Source organism: Tachysurus vachellii, chromosome 11 (genome assembly GCF_030014155.1).
Source record: "Tachysurus vachellii isolate PV-2020 chromosome 11, HZAU_Pvac_v1, whole genome shotgun sequence".
Classification (NCBI taxonomy): domain Eukaryota; kingdom Metazoa; phylum Chordata; class Actinopteri; order Siluriformes; family Bagridae; genus Tachysurus; species Tachysurus vachellii.
In genome coordinates, this window is record NC_083470.1 from 9832847 (window position 1) to 9851399 (window position 18553).

Sequence of the window (18553 nt, forward strand, 5' to 3'; positions counted from 1 at the left end):
CAACCACAATTTTTTTGTTTTTTCCCCCCGGTTGCTCTAACATCTGTTTTATGTTATTTAAAAATATTAAAACAATAAATATGAACTTTCACAGTCAGGTTGAATGTTTTTTTTCTGTATCTATTGAAATAAAGAAAGAGAAGAGAAGCAGAGAAGAGAATGAATGCACCTGCTTGTAATTCTACACCATGTTTCCAGCTCCACCCCTTCCCTCACCTGTGTGTGTGTTGGACTTTACGGCATTATTTCCATGATGTCCCTCCCAGTTAGTCTGAAAGAGAGGGCCAGGGAGGGTGTGTGGGGAGGAGTGAAGAAACTCTAGTGGTTGCTGCTCTCAATACAGAGAGACAGACAGAGAGAAAAGCCAACAGACAGAGAAGAACACAGTTTAATGATTGGTTCTCTGTTGGTGGTCACAGGTCCGATGACGCTTTGGTGTTGTAATTGTTAAAAATGGATTGCCAGTAGCCGATGTTGGAAAAGTGCTGTGAAGAAAGTGTGAAATGAAGTCGGTCAGAGAGGAGAGGAAAACCGGTGAGTAGCTGCCGTTATAGCCATTTGTCCTGAGAGAGGGCTGAAATGTTCATTGGTCTCGATTACATATGAGGTGGGTTTAAACGATCTGAATGAATGATTACACTCTGTGTGAGGTGAATGAGACTGGAGGTGGGTGGTGCCTGAAGGCACAGAGACATCAAAACTGTTTCGATCTTTGGACCTGTTTACTTTTAAACTGTGGTATCAGACACTTCTAAAGCAAATACTGTTTATATTCAAAACCCGTTTCCATTCACACTCAGGTAGTGATAAGAGAACAATAAGGAGATTCAGAATCAACCTATACAGGGATTGTCTGTGATAATGAATTGTGTGCACTCACATGTTCACATGTTACAAACGTTTAGGGCTTTGGATGTAGTTTTTGAAAAATAAAGTGTGATTTTAGTTGATTTACATTCTGAGCTCCTAAGATTCACAGCTTTGTGATCACTTTCTGTACACCACACCATAAACTGTCTTGGCTTTAGCTAAAACTTCATGTTTTCATCTCCTCCTCAAATCGCTCTGGGATTTTATACTCTCTTGTGGCTCATTTGTGCTTATTCATCGCCTGTTGTGGTCCGGTTCTTTTTTCTGCTTAAATAACTGGCCTCGTAGAAGAGACATTCCTAGTGGGTCTGGAATGTTTTGTCAATAAATATGGCCAAGAACTGACTGCTTTCAGCGAATGAGGCAATTTTACTGACATGGAAGATGACCAAAGGCAGATCTTTCCCATGCCCTGCTGACAAACATAATCAAGACTATCCTCAAAAAAATTCTACATTGCTTGAATCTCATGTCAACTTTTAAAGACAGGATTCTGTGATAATTCTCAGACATTTGTTCTAGTACTGATATTAGCACACAGAAGTGTGTAGAAAAGGAAGTGCATGGAGCCAGTTTGATTGCAGCCTTCCATATTCTAAATAGTCGAAGCTAGAAACGTGAAGAAGGACCTCAGATGCTTAGAAAACAGAACCTCAGTAAAGTGTTAGAAAGGCAGTATATAAATTTAACACATTATTAATATTCATATATGCTGAAACCAAACCTCCCTACTGAACCTGAACTCTAATTAAATATTATTTGGGAGGAACAAGATGGGTGCCTTGATATATCGTGCGACAATACTAAGCTTCGAAATGATCATCAAAATCCTTTTATTCAAGCTTAGCACCATAACCAATGAAAGAAGGTCTCCAGCAAAGCCCTGATTTGATGTTAGATGTTAGTCAAGCAGTAAACCAGCCACAGCAATAATGAGTTGTCCTTTTATGCAGCATTGTGTGTGCAGCATTCATTCCCCAAAGTGTATTTCTTTTGCATGACGTGCGTTCAGGGAAACAAAGATTGTTTGCTATGGAATACGCAAAAATGAACAAATACATCTGAGATACATACAGACTGGATCCTCATGGGTGAATGCAGCAGTTTGTGCTGTTTTAAAAATCTTAACCCATTGATGGTTTTCTGCCATTTTCTCATCTGTATCATTGCCTTCTATAAACCTAGTCAATGGTATAAATGTGTAAGTGTAGCACGTTTTTTTGCTGCTTTCTCACCAGCTAATGAGCAAATTTATTAGCTCAACCAAAGAAGCCTAATTTTATGGTTAGTTGACACATGATTATAAATAAGTGTAACAAAGTCTAATGTAAAGTCAATATACTGGAACTTTTAAATCTGATATGATCAAAATAAAAGAGTTTATTTAAATAAGTTCATTAAGTTCACCACACAAATCCAGTGCAGTTCAGGTTTGTTCTTTTTTCTTAGATTGTATTCTGTTTTCAAGTTGAGTGCACGTGAACGCCACCACAAACTCTGGATTTTCTGTGAGCTCTGAATTTCAGGGTTGATGGTGTGTCAGTAAGAAAACAAGATGAAATCAGTGGATGCAACATCTGTAGTTGATGATAAATTAGTTGAAATTGAATGCTTACTCGTCTCAGAAACTGATTTCAGTTATTATGTTGGTGATTGAAATACAAGCAAATTACAATGTACTGTTTTTGAATTAGATTGCTAAATTGTATATTGTAATTTACTTGTTTAAATTTACAGTAGCTTCATAAATTGATTAAAAAAGCAAAACACACATAATGTAAATTCTTTTTTCTTAATTTGCTAGTAGTGGTTTAATAGTTCATAGTTAATCAAGAGAAGGTATTTGCTCTGACCAAATTGACTCGAATACAAATGACACAAGTGACATCATTGAGGGGTGGGGTGGGGGTTGGTCTATATTTTCCTGTAACTCTCATACTCTAAGAATCTGGACAAGATTACAATTTTTTAGTTTATAGTTTTATATTTTATGTTGTGTAACATCCACTAAAAGTTCCTGTCATTGATTAGTGCAGATTTTCCATCAGCAGGCTCTTTACCTTTCTCTCTCTCTCTCTCTCTCTCTCTCTCTCTCTCTCTCTCGCTCTCTCGCTCTCTTTTTATCGAAGCAACTGAAGCAAGAAAAATGTCATCTTACTGAGAAAGTACAAGGTCCTCCATCTTTAGAACAGCTCTGGTCTCTGTTACAAAGCCCATAAATGTTAAACAAATGCCTCCTCAAAGGAATCTTAATCTTAATCCAAACTACAACGTTATTTTATCTGCTTACTATTAAACTTACACTATGTAAGTGGCTGCAATGTAAGTTGCATTATAAGAAGCACATTACAATATAAACCTATGATTTGCATCCAGCATTGTTGTGAGAGCTGCTGTTATAGAACATTAATCACCTTCTGACCAATCAGTTTCAGGAATTCAACAGCGCTGTGGTATAAAACCTATTATTTTCTAGGTTCTGTAATTATAGGCCTGTGGCTCAATTTGCCATTAAGCAGTTGCATTAAGCATAATGACATTCAAGTAATGCAGACATTTTGTGAAAGCAGATGGTAAACCTCATTCTATTGTATACGATGCAAACTAAGGTCATTTATCCATTTTGTGTACAAGTTTGATTCACAACTTGTTACTTTTGCCAGCTGGCCTGAAACTTGTGTTTATATACTGCTTTGTTATCTTTTTTAACCCTCTCCACTCTTTTGTTATTACAGTGCATGTTTCAGAGTATGACAGTTTCTGTACATCCTTATGAACGGGTTTAGGATTTCAGTATACACAAAGCCTCTGATAAAACGCTTTCAAAACCCGCCATAGATTACACCAGCTCCCACAAATCGTTTAAACAGCATGTATGGTACACTGGGGGGAAAAAAGGCTTTCTGAATTTACTTAATTCATATGTCTACATCGGTTCCATGTGATTGAATCGAGTTACATTAGCACAGTTTGTTTTTGTACACCCAGAATGATTTCTTTTTGCGTTCCGTAGCAGCCACATTATTGTTAATGTTATTGTAAATACTATAGTGATTTACTTTCAGTGCCTTGCAAGATTTCATAACATAATTGGTTTACTTTAACAGTACGTGAATCAATCAGGCACAATCTACATAATTTAATCTAGTAATTAGAAACTTGTTTAAATAAAGTTTAGTAGAATGCAATGAAATCACGTTTTGACGAGAAACATAATATTCATATGTAAACAGGACGTAATATGTTCTCTTAACTGTGACTGACCACATATTTCCTTTTTTTTGTTTACTGTACACAGCCACTAATAACACTGAGCATTTCAGACTCTTTCCAGTTATCCCAGTTAGTAAGTGGACGAAACCCCTAACACTAACACACTAGTTGTCACAGGCAACTCAGGACTAGGAGAAAAGCTGTAACACTATGTATAAATGTACTACAGCAGTGTAACTTACCCATGATTCAACGCTCACAGTGACACTGATTGCTCATTCCTCGTTTTTTTTCCAACAGGAAGTCCATGACCAAATCCATCTGTGCTGTCATGGCAGCTCTTTAACAGAGTTCATTTCATGAGACTAATGTGACTAGCTTAAGTATGTTGACCTACTTTTTGAATCTCACTGTGCAGTCTCTTAACACGGAGGTGGCATTAAATGCATGATTGCATGAATCAAGGCCTGCCACCATGGTCAGCTTCTAGAAAGCCTGGAGTCATGTTTTTCCACACATAGTCACAAAGTGGTTTCCCTTATTCAATGGGATTGGTTATGTTTAGTTTTGTTGGTGAGTAATTGGATGCATGTGGCCTTCTGTCCGGCTCAAATAAAATGTCTTAAAGGGTAAAGCAAGCTTGGCTATGTAAGCAACGTCAGATGCTAAAACCATTCACTGGATAATTTTGCTTCCAAACAAAACTTAATAATGAAATAATACTGTTAGTACAGTCTGTACTGTGGTGCAGAGGCAGTGGCACCTCACAGTAACCTGGTTTAATCTTGAACTGTTGTTATTGTTGTTGTGAGCAGTGGAGTTTTAATGACTAAGGTTTTGGGTCAATGACCAGTAGGTTGGAGGTTCAAGTCCAGCATCGCCAAGCTGCCACTTTTGGGCCGTTGAGCAAGGCCATTAACCCTCTCAGCTGCTGACCTTGTGCTCAACCACAATCATGCCAGTAGGTGGATTGGTTAAGATAAATTACCCCAGGTGTGAATGTGTGTGCAGGATGGACTACAAGCCAGATCAAGATACAGCAGTTACTGAAGGTGAATGAAATAGTAATCCAGTATTTGCAAATGTTAAATGACAAGCATTAAGATTCAGTTAAAGATGTTATAATATTTATGCTGTTATTTTTTATTTTTTAAAGCTTTTAGGCTATTTTTAGTTGTCATTAATGTTACCAATCCTATACGTCCTCTCTTACCCTTGATAAAATGGCATACCAAATAAAACAACCCATTACGAATATTTTGTGCAGTTCTACAGTTAAAGTCTTGAAGCACGTAATGCCAGTATCTTAGGGATTACGAGAGAATAGTTGGCAGAGTTCTTTAGTCTCCAGTGATGGAGCATTACTGCCAATCTGTTGTCTGCTAGGTCACATAAACAAAGCCAAGCAGTTAACGCTCTCCTCCAGACACACCAATCTGTTCAGTAATGATGTGTGGGTGGCATTCAAAAAGATGTCACGTGCACATGAAGGTTTATAGTCTTTTTACACTATAGTGATTCTGGCCTTTCAGCTCAGGAAGTTTTCTTTCTTTCTTTAGGCTTGCTATCATAAGAGATGCTTCATACTCTTTGGAGAAGGACATGTGGTACTGAAATAGTGGCTGTTGTTTGTTTGGGGAGGTTCAAAAGACAAATGAAATGATACCAGTATATTGTATATCCCAATACATTCTGTTTTTTTTATTAATGGATACTCAACTTTTTGATCTTGATTTACATTTATGTTTGATTCTTTGTTTCTTTGTTCTTTCTTTCTTTCTTTCTTTCTTTCTTTCTTTCTTTCTTTCTTTCTTTCTTTCTTTCTTTCTTTTGTTTTCTCTCTCTCTCTCTCTCTCTCTCTCTCTCTCTCTCTCACACACACACACACACACACACACAGACACGCACACACCATTTTTTTTCCATATTATATGAAGGGATATAATACTATAATTCAACATTCAACTGTGTGTGCTCAATCTCTTCGATGAATTTTAGTTAGAAGGATAGTATCATCTGAAATGGATTACATGCACATTAGTGCATGTAATGCAACTCCACTAGCTTTAGCAAAACTCCGTGAACCTTGAAAATGTTATTTGTGGGCTTTCTAAAATGTCCTGTCCAGAGTGTCATCTGCCATCTTGAAAATGTTTTCACCCAGCATCAGCACCTGGTAGCCCTGCGGCTCTTCCACTATGTAAGCAAAGCTGTGAGTGTTGAGTGCATGAAGTGTCCAACATTCCACACTTTGTTTCTTCACTTGAATAAGTGCATCATCCAGGTACTTGAAGTGCACTTCTTCTTGTTGGAATTTTAAGTGGGAACACATTACTCACACTATTTATACTACAAAATGACATAGAATGCCAGGATGCACTGATAGATTCTATCTTGAGAGATGCCACATGCTCTTTGGAGGAAGGCACATGATGGCCAGGGTAGGCTTTCAAATGACAGGATCCAAAATGAAACAAATCAGTCATATGCCCTAATTGTTCCACCTATTATTAATGGATACGCAAGTAGACTTAGTCTTGACTTAGTCTTGAGTCAAGTTGATTTTGCTGTAAATTTACTGATTTTGAGGGTCTATATTTACTTGAGAAAAGCACCATCTTCTTATGTAAACATGACTGGAGCCATTCTGTCCTCTGCTCGTGTAAGTAGTGATCCTCATATTACACACAGCCCATTAAAGGCTGAAGGGATAGTTTATAAGTGTGCATGCAACAGAAAGCGAGTCACAGAGAGAGAGAGAGAGACAGACGGACAGACAAAGGGAGAGAGAGAGACAGAGGGAGAGAGCAACAGAAAGATCAATAGTGAAATAGTTTTCTCCAGAGCTAAATTGCTGAGATGTCACCAGAGCAACAAAGCACCTCTCTAAAACATACGTGCACTCACACAATTACACACACACACACACACACACACACACATGTGTAAGATAAGAGAATCATGTTTTGGCAGGTTGGCAGTGCTGTACAGCTGATCAGATTTATGCTACTTGTACATTTTGTCTTTGTCAGTGTTGAGCTGTCAAGGTCTCATAATAACAATTCCCACGTCGCTCTGGCTTTCAGGAAAGGTTTGTAGCGTCATGAATCAGCGTGGCTAGCCAGTGCAGTAAACCACATTCAGCCTGATTTGTCATGGAGCCTCAGAGAGTCAGGATCCAAGGTGAAGCAGTTATTTCAGACCATTTCACTTGTCAAACCATATTTTATGCTTGTGAGGCATTCTTTGGCCTTTTTGTCGCCGTTTAAGTCCTTGGCCTCTGCATATTAACAGCACGCAGTGTAAAGCAGGGAACGCTTCTAGATTTATTTCCTGTATTACAAAAAAAACGTAAATGGTTGTGACATGCCACTGTTATTGGTAATAGGGTCTGTCTGCACTTTTGAAGGAAAAAAATGAGCCAGTAGAGAACACAGAAAAACAAATCGACTCTTATCTGAAGCTTCATGCTGTGTTTTTGGCTCATTAGTGTAGCCTTAGCTACAAAATGGTATTTTTTTTTAAGTTCTTTGTTTTGTAATTTCATCCTTTTGCCCCCCACAGTTTCTAAGTTCCAACTGTTACAAGAGTTTTTTTTCTCCAGAATAATATTAAGAAACATGTTACACATTACTGAATAACTGATTTGGATGATCACACTCCATATTTGTGAGTTCTTACATTCACACAGATACAGAGCATGGAGTATTTCAGGGAAGTTCGTGGGACATCACACTCTATAATTGCTGGCGTTTAGAGGGAACTGACAGCATCAGTGTTATTGTTTTTGAATATGATTATATAAAATGATTATTTTTATTTATACTGATAATTGATTGCCCTAACACACTTCACTACATATGTCTTCATCCTCTGTCATGCAGCTATGTTGGCTAACTAATTATTGCAAACTTTGTTAGGGTTTTTTTCTCTTCCTGATGGACGAATTTACTTTCTAATACATTTCTCTCATTTAGCAGACACCCTTATCCAGAGTGACCTACAGTTTTATTTCAATTTATACAACTAAGCAATTAAGGGTTAAGGGCCTTGCATTGGCATCTTGGTGGATGGGATTCAAACTCATGACCTTCTGATCAGTAGACCAGCACCTTAACCACTAGGCTACCACATCCCTTATACCCACATGAACACCACCAAACACTGCTTCACATGCTTTGAGGCACTTTCTTTGAGTTGTATACACTAAATGGCCAAAAATATGCGAACACCTATATTAACATGGACTTGGTCCCTCATTGCAGCTGTAACAACCTCCACCCTTCTAGGGAAGGCTTTCTACAATATTTTGAAGTGTGTGTGTGTGTGTTGAAATTTGGAATCATTCGGACAAAAGAACATTTGTGAGGTCAGGCACTGATGTTGGATGAAATTTGGCCCACAATCAACATTCCAGTTTGTTCCAAAGGTGTTCATTGGTGTTCATAAACTCAGAGCTCTGTGTAAGCCACAGGAGATCCTTGACACTAAAGGGAATAAATGTAATGCTATATGCAGTATACAAAGATATCCTATACGATTGTGTGGTTCCAAATTTGTGGCAAAATTTTAGCGAACAAAATGAGTGTGATGGTCAGGTGTCCACCAACCTCTGCCATTATAACGTACTTTCACTTAAATCATTGTGCAGTTATTAACATGATGTCATTTTAGTCAGGATTGTCACTGCAGTGGAGTGGAATTAACTACCCATAAGTGGAAGAGAGACAGGAAGCCTTTTCTGAGAGAGACAAAGCTTTCCATACACTGTTGCCACAAAACTTAAAGCATATAATAGCCCAGTGTATATGTATGGTTAGCATTAACACTTAGTTAGGTTAATTCCCAGAAAAACACATCCAGTTAGGTTATCACTGCTTCACGATACTTTACTGTTGGCATTATGCTGTCAGGTAAGTAATGTTCTCCTGGCATCCACCAAACCCAGATTCATCCAACGAACTGCCAGATACTGAAGCATGATTCATCACTGCAGAGTTTCAACCAGTGTTCTACGGCAGTGTAGTTTTACGCCGCTCCAGCCGACACTTGGCACTGCGCACAGTGAGCTTAGACTCCTCTGCAGCTTCTCAGCCGTAGAAATAAACACATTACCTGACACTCCCAGTGCACAGTTCTTGTATTGATGTTGCTTCCAGAGGCAGATCTGTAGTGACTGATACAGCAGGTGATAGCAGGATTCTAAATTCTTCAACACTCTGTGAATACGCTCTGTGACTTCGTACGGTCTGATGCTGTTGTTGCTCCTAGACATGTTAATAGCACTTACAGGTGACTGGGCATATTTTTCCAGGCAGAATTTTTCTTGTGACTTTTTTACAATGGCATCCTGTGACAATGCCACGATTAAAGTCACTGAGCTCTCGAGTATGACCATTTCTACTGCCAGTGTTTATCTATGGAGATAACACTCCTAGCAATATTTTTTTTATTTATTTTTTTTTTTAAAGTCTTCTGACAGTTTCATAGATATTCACAGTTATGTGAAATGGATGTAGGGTCTGTTTTCCAATTATAAGGTGAGTCATTTGACACCAGAATAAGTTTTGTTATGTTTGTGTATTTGTGAAACCAGATAGGGCAACAAGTAACAGAACAATCACTATCTGAGAAATAATACAGGATACAAGTCTGCAGATTAAAAAAAAAAAATAAAGAATTTCTCTTTCTTTTTCTTTCTTTCTTTCTTTTTTTTTATTTTTTTTATTTTCTGCTTGCTGACTTGCTTACTTTTCTATATTTAGCATAGATTTTCTTTTTTATCTCTTTTCAGAGGTCAAACACACACACACACACACACTCACATACACACACATGCGCTTGTAAGTGGAAGAATGCATTAGAAAGCAAAAGCAAGAGAGATAGATCAATAGTAAAATTCTCCTGAGCTAAATCACCGAGATGTCACTGAAGCAAAGAGCACTTCTCCGAAGCCCTGTTAACATTCATACATGCAAGAAACGTCTTAGCTTCAATTCTTAACCTTTAATCTTCCTGAAAGTTCTGTGCTATGAAAAATATGTTTTTAAAAGATTGTTTTGCATGAGGTGAGGGGAAAAAAGCTAGTCTACGTTGAAACGCATTGAAATAACTGATGGTGCGCAGGGCAGCCCGAGACATTGTTAATGTATTCACACATTCTAGTTCTCAGCAGACTGAAGCAATTTGCATTAAGTAGCTGGCTTTCAGTAATCATTAGTCATAATCGCCATCTCTTTCATCTCTAAACAGCCATCACAAAAGCCTTTAATGGACCTTACACACACTCACACACGGTCAGTCCTGAGCCAAATCCAGAACACACCCCAGCACAGTGTTAAATAATCCTAACCCAGACCCTAATGTAATCAGCAGTGATGCTCTCTGACCAGCACTTAATTGCCATTTAATCGGTTCAAGGAACAAATAGGAGTTACGGAGTACAGTGCTATAAAGTTGACAGTACATCATCGTGAAATAGTATTGAGCTTGTAGTTTTATTCTTTCTGTGGGCAGTGCTGCTGCGTGAGGAGGTGCTGGCTCTGCAGGAGGAGGTGGCTGAGCTGAAGCGGATGAAGGAGATGCTGAATAAGGAGCTGGAGGAGTGTGGGGGTGGTTGTTCTGCTGAGCTGCTCTCTGCCGCTGAACTTCGAGTGCAGCTCTCCCACCGAGAGCGAGACCTGGACCGTGCCAGCGAGGCTCTGCAGGGTGAGTCCACAACCAGTCCACAATCAGTAGACTCGGCCAGGGACCCTCACACTCAACCCAAGCCAGACTCCAAAGCTGTTTCCAGATCATTACTCTATCACATGAATACAAACAGTCACTTATTACAATAGTTATATAGAACCTTTTCAGAAAAGCTTTGTGTTTATGGTACAGAATTGGACAGAGTTTTGGCTGTTCTGTCTCATTTGTGCATTGGATTTCTACCGGGTTTTCCAGTGTTGATAAATTACAGGTAGGTTCCATGCAATGGCATGGTACCTCATCCAGGGTGAATTCATATCTTCTGTCTAGCATTCCTGGTATAGACTTCAGATCCACCATGACCATGACCCTGATAAACTGTTTACTGACAATGAACAAATGAATGACTTGCAAGCAAAAGACAAAACTATACATGGCTCAGATTATCCAGTTTTTGTACTTTCTGGATTTTTTTTATTCATTTTTTTTTCTCTTTAATGCCGCTCTATTTCTTCTACATATCTTTTAACCAGGTCACTGCAAACGTGACCATTTTACATCCTGCTCAAGACAATACACTATAATTAACTCTGACCGTAATCCCGACCCTATTACCCCTTATTAAACTGATTAAACAAAGCCACATCATGCAGTGACAAAGTTGCCAACATTTACACTGCAGCCATGGCATTTCTGATGTTTGGCCCCTTTCTCTGATGATACAGGACACACCCAAAAACTACACAGGTTTTTTTTTTAAAAAACAGCAGCAGTCAGAACAAACATGACTACAATGAACTGGTGGAAAAGCTATTCACTTAAAGGCACATTACATGAAAGGCATTTGCCTGGTAGTCATTCCTTTCACTCCGTGCCAAGTCTTGTGAATCGTCCTTCAGTCTTGTGAGGCAACAGAGAACTGTAGTCTGTTTGGACGGCATTCCCCTTTTTAAAAGGGGAATGCCGTTTATTATTAATTAGTGGACACTTTTGACATTTTACCTCATTTTACTCCTTTATTTTGGTCTTGGCCAATTCCTTTTCACCAGACAGCTCTCACTTTTCAGTGCAGATAGTATGTGCTCCCTCTGGGACGCATGAATCCAGACAACCTTGTCGTTTAAACCTTGTAGATTCTCATGATTGGTTAGTCTCACTCAGATTAACAGAGAGTATCCTCTCCCTCCTTCATTCTCCCATCCACTTAACTTTCTTCTATTCTTATACAGCTACCGAAAAGCGAGGCTGTAGTCTAGCATGTGCTTCCTTCATGGATACATGATACATTTTTTCCTACTCATGCAGCGTAACACAGTTAGGAAAATGCTAGGGTTTATTTATTAGTTGTTTAGATTTCCTTGTTAGCTTCTAACTAGCTATATTAGCTATATTAGCTGTTGCTGACTTTTGTTTCTCTCTCTCTCTCTCTCTCTCTCTCTCTCTCTCTCTCTCTCTCTCTCTCTCTCTCTCTCTTTATGTATAATCTGTACTTCAATATTTGACTTTTGTTTTTTGTTTTTTACTCTAAAAAAAAATACACAACTTATTCTTCCAGTTCACTGATCTGATTAGAGGTTCCAGAGGGCTGATCATTAATATTACAGCACTGGTACACTGCAGTGTTTATATCAACTAAATATTCCTTTTTTAGCAATAGCTCATTACATCACAACCTTTACTACACTTACTACAAGCTTTGTGTGTACAAACTACACACCTTCAGTGTGCTCTATCTAGCTGTGGCTTCCTTTGGATGTGTTTGTCCATATTGTGTCTGAAATATCAGTTACTTGATTTTAAATGCTTGTTTATAAAACCGTTGTTGCAGCCTTTTGTCGAAGGCCAAATCTGAGGCATGCGGATGTGCTTAAATACTCTAAAGTGTCTTAGCACTAGGAGTCACTCTCACATTCTATCTAACAGGGAAAAAGACCACAGGCTTGTGCCATCCCTCTGAACATAATATCTGTCTCATTTAAAAAATCATAGTCTTGACCTCACTCATCCATGTCATTATTTATACATAAGACAAAAAAAATGCTTTAAAGAATGCTTTATTAAGCTGTATTTGGAAACGGATGAATGGATATGGTTACCTTCAACCAGTAGAATGTTGTGCGTGTTGTCTCCTCTTTTATCTGTGTATCAGTGTGTTGCTCTGCAGCTTTCATTTCCCATGTTGCTTGCATGCAGGAGTTCATTTCCGCTCACTAGTATAAATAAAGCAATGTTCCGTTCTCATAATGAGTCATTTGCTCTCTCTCCTCCCGGCCTGTCAAATCAGTGACTCTTTGGTGTTTATTTATTTTGTGTTTTTCTCTGGCTGGTTGCGGCTGTTAAAATGCAGTGTTCTGGAATGATTCCTTTATTTTTTGTTTTTAACCTTAGTTTTGAGGAGAAAAAAAAAGCAAAGACCTACTCAAAGCCCTCTTAGAAATGAGCCTTGGTTCCTAGACACATGCATTGACTTTCTGATGACCATTTGTAATTAGTTTTTATTTTAGTGTTTTTAATTAATATATTAGAATACACTGTCCTTTATTCATGACACAAACAAACAAAACACACAAACACACACACACAAACACACACACACATATATATATATTTATATATATATATATATATATATATACATATGTATATATATGTATGTATGTATGTATGTATGTATGTATGTATGTATGTATGTATGTATGTAGGTATGTATACAATATTCACACTGATAAGAGTGTTTCACTTGTATCTGAAAGCTGATCAGATGGTCAGGGCTAACCCATGCCTCCACTTCTTCCGTCAGGTGCTCGTGTGTGTATGTGTGTGTGTGTGTGTGTGTGTGTGTGTGTGAGAGAGAGAGAGAGAGAGGGTCTTTGTAGAATTTTGGCTAGCATTTCACTTCTACATAATGAGTCTTTATTTGGGAAAAGCAGACAGATTGTCCAAAGTAAAAGTTGCACATAATTTGCAAGTCAGATTAGATATAACCTCACTGACTATAAGCTATAAACCAGAGAGATAGAGATTTAAAAATAAATACAGTGCTGAGGTGTTTTTTTATTTATTTAAAGTACACCTAAACCCAAAACCTGCTAAAGTTTTTTTTTTAGCAGTTGAATTTGTTTTTCTTTATTGACACAGACTGTGTCAGCATTTCTGTAAACAAACGATTCATGTAGCCTTGCTCAGGAGATCCGTTAAAGGGAATCTCCCTCTGAAATACAGTGAAGATGTTTATATTAAAATATTTCTGACATGCTAAGCGATTCAGCTGATATTTCTGTGAGATGTTATGGTGGTTATGTGACATGCCAATGCCACAGTAAGCTATTGCTGGTGCGGTTACAACGGTGTTTAATAGAAGAACATTTATCCATCTTTTCAACAGATAACGGTCAGGATTTGCTCCGAGACACAAAAGAATAAGAGCTTCTTTTCTCACTCATGCTGTTCGAGCCACAGTGTTATTGATGGTGCTATTAGTGTGAAAGGGGAATCTTTGGAACCTGATCTGTTTGAGTGGAGTGTACAGATGAGGAGGTTAAGGGCACTGGACAGACTAAAGGACTAAAACCCTGCTGACAGGTTGATGGGCTTAACACGACTCATATACATCTGTGACAAATGCGAGCTAATTTACTAGCAGATCGATCGTCTGCTTGCATAGAAATGCTAGACTGTTTAAAACGGCAAGATGACCTGGTATGTTGCAGAAAATCCCATGTGGATGTTCATTTGTTTTTAATACAGTACGTAGGATAAAGGTGCAGAGATGTTTTTATGCACCTTTTCACTAGGTTGTAGGCATAACAATATGTTAAACAATTACCTCTCAGTCATACTCTTTCTCTCATACTCAGCGATGAAGGCGGACCGGAAGCGGTTGAAGATGGAGAAAGCCGAGCTGGTGAATCAGATGCAGCAGCTGTATGCAACGCTGGAGAGCCGGGAAGAACAGCTCCGAGACTTCATCCGCAATTACGAGCAGCACCGCAAAGTAACACACACACATTCATTAACATAAATCAATATCTTGACTCAGTGTTGCACTATGAGGCGTATCGTAATGTCAGAAACACAATCGCAACCAATTCTTAGCTGTGATGGAAAACAGCAACAGGTAATCACTAGTCATGCCAACTCTGAACTGTTTGCGAAAAAGGTTCAAAGTTTCAGGCGTCACCTGTCCTCATTTTAGAAAGGCTATGTGGTGTGAGGCAGGTTGAATGAATTGCATTGAATTACATGGACATGACTGGTATTTTCTATCCACAAAGCTCATTCATGTGTTAGATCAGTGTGGATTCAGTGCAAGACAAGGAGTTGGAACCTTTGGGAGGTTTTATAAGAAAAGAACATTGCATTTTTAATTGTATTCATCAGTTCTTGTATCCAAAACCAGTAAAGGTGCACATTACTCCGGTTGAAGTGTGCAACAAACCGAGCCCAGTATCTGATGATGTAGAGAATCTGCCAGTTAAACTATTTGTCTTTCTGCTTTAAGTACAGAAGTTCAAAGTAAATAAAAATAAGACTGTCTTGCTCATTTTAGCATGAGTAATATTTTATTTTATCCCTGAAAAGTGTGTGTGTGTGTGTGTGTGTGTGTGTGTAAAGCTTCAATGACTCAATTAAGTGCCTACATACACATACATGCACATAACGCATTGACACAATCCATAAGTATTGGAACAGAAAGTCTATACACTGAAGAATTTGCGATTAAAAGATGGAGAAATGCATCCAGTCTAATTAGGAGGAACTTCATCATGCAGCCAGACTTTAAACCAAATGAGCAGCATTTCACCTTCTGAAGAGGAGACTGAAGAAAAAATCTCCTCCAAAGCAATGACCAGCTGAAAGAAGCTGTGGTACAAGCCTGGAAAAGCATCACAAATGCAGAAACCAACAGTTTGTTGATGTCAAGTGAGTCAGAGGTGTAACGCTGTTATTGAAGCAAGGGATACAGAACCAAATATTCAGTGCTTTTGATGCTTACTTGGTTGTTCCAATATTTTTGGAACATCACTCATAACGAAATATACTGAATATGGAAAGGTGCCATGTTCAAAGTTTTTAACCCATCTGAATGTAAGGTTCAGGAAATGAAACCTTCATCTAAGGGGCGGTTCTAGGATTTCATCTTTGGGGGGTTTAGCCCTCAGTGAGAATTTAAAACAAGAAGAGTCTTATATTATATATTATATGACTGCATAGTAAGCCAAAAGGCACATTCTGCCTCCCTCAGTGTCTTTAACACTTTCTCCACCTTTCTTTCCTCCCCATTCTTCAACGTTTTAAAAAAAAGTTGTATATCCATCTATAAAAACAAGCATGTCCTTGAATGTCATTTGACTGATTTGTGTGTGTGCTATACTAAATTTGTAAGTGTGAGCATTAGTTAGAATTTTCCAAATGTAAACATTACAATCTTGAGTTAGAAATGTTTCATTTGTGACAGTCGATATACTCAATTGCTTCAGTTTGCAAAGAATAAGCAAACTAGCGTATCGAATTATGAATTACTGTATATGATTAAGGGGGCACGGTGGCTTAGTGGTTAGCACGTTCGCCTCACACCTCCAGGGTTGGGGGTTCGATTCCCGCCTCCACCTTGTGTGTGTGGAGTTTGCATGTTCTCCCCGTGCCTCGGGGGTTTCCTCGGGGTACTCCGGTTTCCTCCCCCGGTCCAAAGACATGCATGGTAGGTTGATTGGCATCTCTGGAAAAATAGTCCGTAGTGTGTGAGTGCGTGAGTGAATGAGAGTGTGTGTGTGCCCTGCGATGGGTTGGCACTCCGTCCAGGGTGTATCCTGCCTTGATGCCCGATGACGCCTGAGATAGGCACAGGCTCCCCGTGACCCGAGATAGTTCGGATAAGCGGTAGAAAATGAGTGAGTGAGTGAGAGTGTATATGATTAACCAAAATTAATTTTGGTAGACTTTGATAACACTGAAAGCACTGCTGCAAGGCAGGCTAACAAGGTAAAAACTTATAAAATACCTTCTATAACCGACTTTGCGGCTTTCCGCCGATTAACGTTATAGATAAAAGCCTCCAGCTCTGACTGACTCTGTGCTTCTCTGATCAAATAAAGCAGACAGCGGATGACATACTTTGAAAGACTACAACGCACACGCGTAAAAGCAAAGTAAAAAAATTCACTCTTGGATCAAACTGATAAATAATGTTCTTTCCCATCGACGACACTGAACGTAATTAATATTTACCAGCAGAGACCTGTGTGTCTCTCGTGAGCTTCAGGCTTACTCCATTCAAAATTATGCCCATGCCTCTAGTCTCAACCAGATACCCTGCCAGATTTCTGACAAAAAAGGTTTGTATTGACAAACAACGTTTGTATTCATTTAGAACTCATTATCTGCACAATTCAAATGATGTATTTGTAATCGATTGCATCCCTAATGAGTTATTGGTTAATTTGCTATACTGATGAATTGACTGCCAACTCAGAGCTGTGTTTGTGTTTGTGTGTGTGTTGCAGGAGAGTGAGGATGCAGTGAAAGTGTTGGCTAAAGAGAAGGACCTGCTGGAGAGGGAGAAGTGGGATCTGCGGCGTCAAACTAAAGAAGCCACCGAACTCGCGGTTGCACTAAGATCCGCACAGGAGCTGAAAGAGAACAGAATCAAAGAGCTGGAGGCAGAACTTTCTATGGTGAGGCACACACAGACACACACACGGATAAATGATTTTGATTGACACACCACTTAATTCAGAACACACGCCATGTCTTGCTTTGTTATTTAGTTACCATTAAAATAATGATATGGTGGAATGCAACAAGGATCACTTTTGTATTATATACAAACGATTTAAGGTTATAAAAAAAATCAGCAAGTGTTTTACTTATTCTTTCATTCAGATTCACTACACCGTGAGCCAAAAGAAACTCACAGGAAAATCCTACAAGTCAAATCACAAAAATATGCATCACTGTAAATTAAAGTGTTTGTTTAATGTGTTGCTGGATTAGTATGTGTGTAGCTCTTAAGTACAGAGATCAGCATGTTTCGAGTTTTGAGTGCTGGTGTGAGTGTGTGTGCCTCTTTAACAGATGAGTAACTATGTGGCCCAGAAACTCGAGTGTCAGCTGTTTGTTCGAGCTCCCGAAAAGCCAGTCTCCCCCAGAAACATGTCGGTAAGACCAGCCAGGCCTGCCAGTCCAAGCAGAATCCCTCTCTGATTGGCCCGCAGTGACCCCACCCCCTCTGCTGTGTGTAGTTCTAAGTTAGCGAATCTGTGACCTGATTGGCTGCACGTCTGTTTTATAAACCCTTAAAATCCGCCAACATACAGTAGAACAAATCTGTTTTCTTTGTATTTGTTAATACGGTATGTGGCTGGAGGCATGTGGTTATTGTGTGTGTGTGTGTGTGTGTGTGTGTGTGTTAGACATGTGTTCCTATCCAGATTCCTGCTGTACCTCACTATTACTATAATCTTCTCTTGCTTAAGACATACATTGTGGACAAACATGCAGTGTACAGAACATATTAGGTTTGTGAGAGCACCACAGCCTGTGTTTTACATCAAGAGTTTATCTAAACCATCCTTGCATATTTCACATTAAATTTAATAAGAAGCAAGCAGTGAATTCAGCACTCTGTGTAGCTTTAATCCTTACTATCAATATACACACACAAAAAATTGGCTAGGCGAACACAAGCGAGGCTGTCGGTATGCTCGGGTCATTTCACCAGAATGGGTGCGGTCAGTGCCAGTCCCAGCCTTCCTGGGGCGGTGTTTGGATATTTTGTTCT

The 18553-nt window shown here is 38.9% G+C and overlaps 1 protein-coding gene across 3 annotated transcripts in view; it reads left to right on the forward strand.

Annotated features, from left to right (window-relative positions):
* The window catches only part of LOC132853336 (kazrin-A-like), a 40405-nt gene that overhangs the window by 16609 nt on the left and 5243 nt on the right, over positions 1-18553 (forward strand). The window contains exons 1-5 of one of the 3 annotated variants that reach the window (XM_060880992.1): positions 289-534; positions 10600-10791; positions 14631-14767; positions 17277-17447; positions 17848-17931. In XM_060880992.1, the coding sequence (XP_060736975.1) occupies positions 504-534; positions 10600-10791; positions 14631-14767; positions 17277-17447; positions 17848-17931 (615 nt within the window). In that variant the 5' untranslated portion in view covers positions 289-503. Of the gene's footprint in view, positions 1-288; positions 535-10599; positions 10792-14630; positions 14768-17276; positions 17448-17847; positions 17932-18553 lie in introns of those variants that run through there. The other 2 variants (XM_060880990.1, XM_060880991.1) reach the window with 2 other exon arrangements.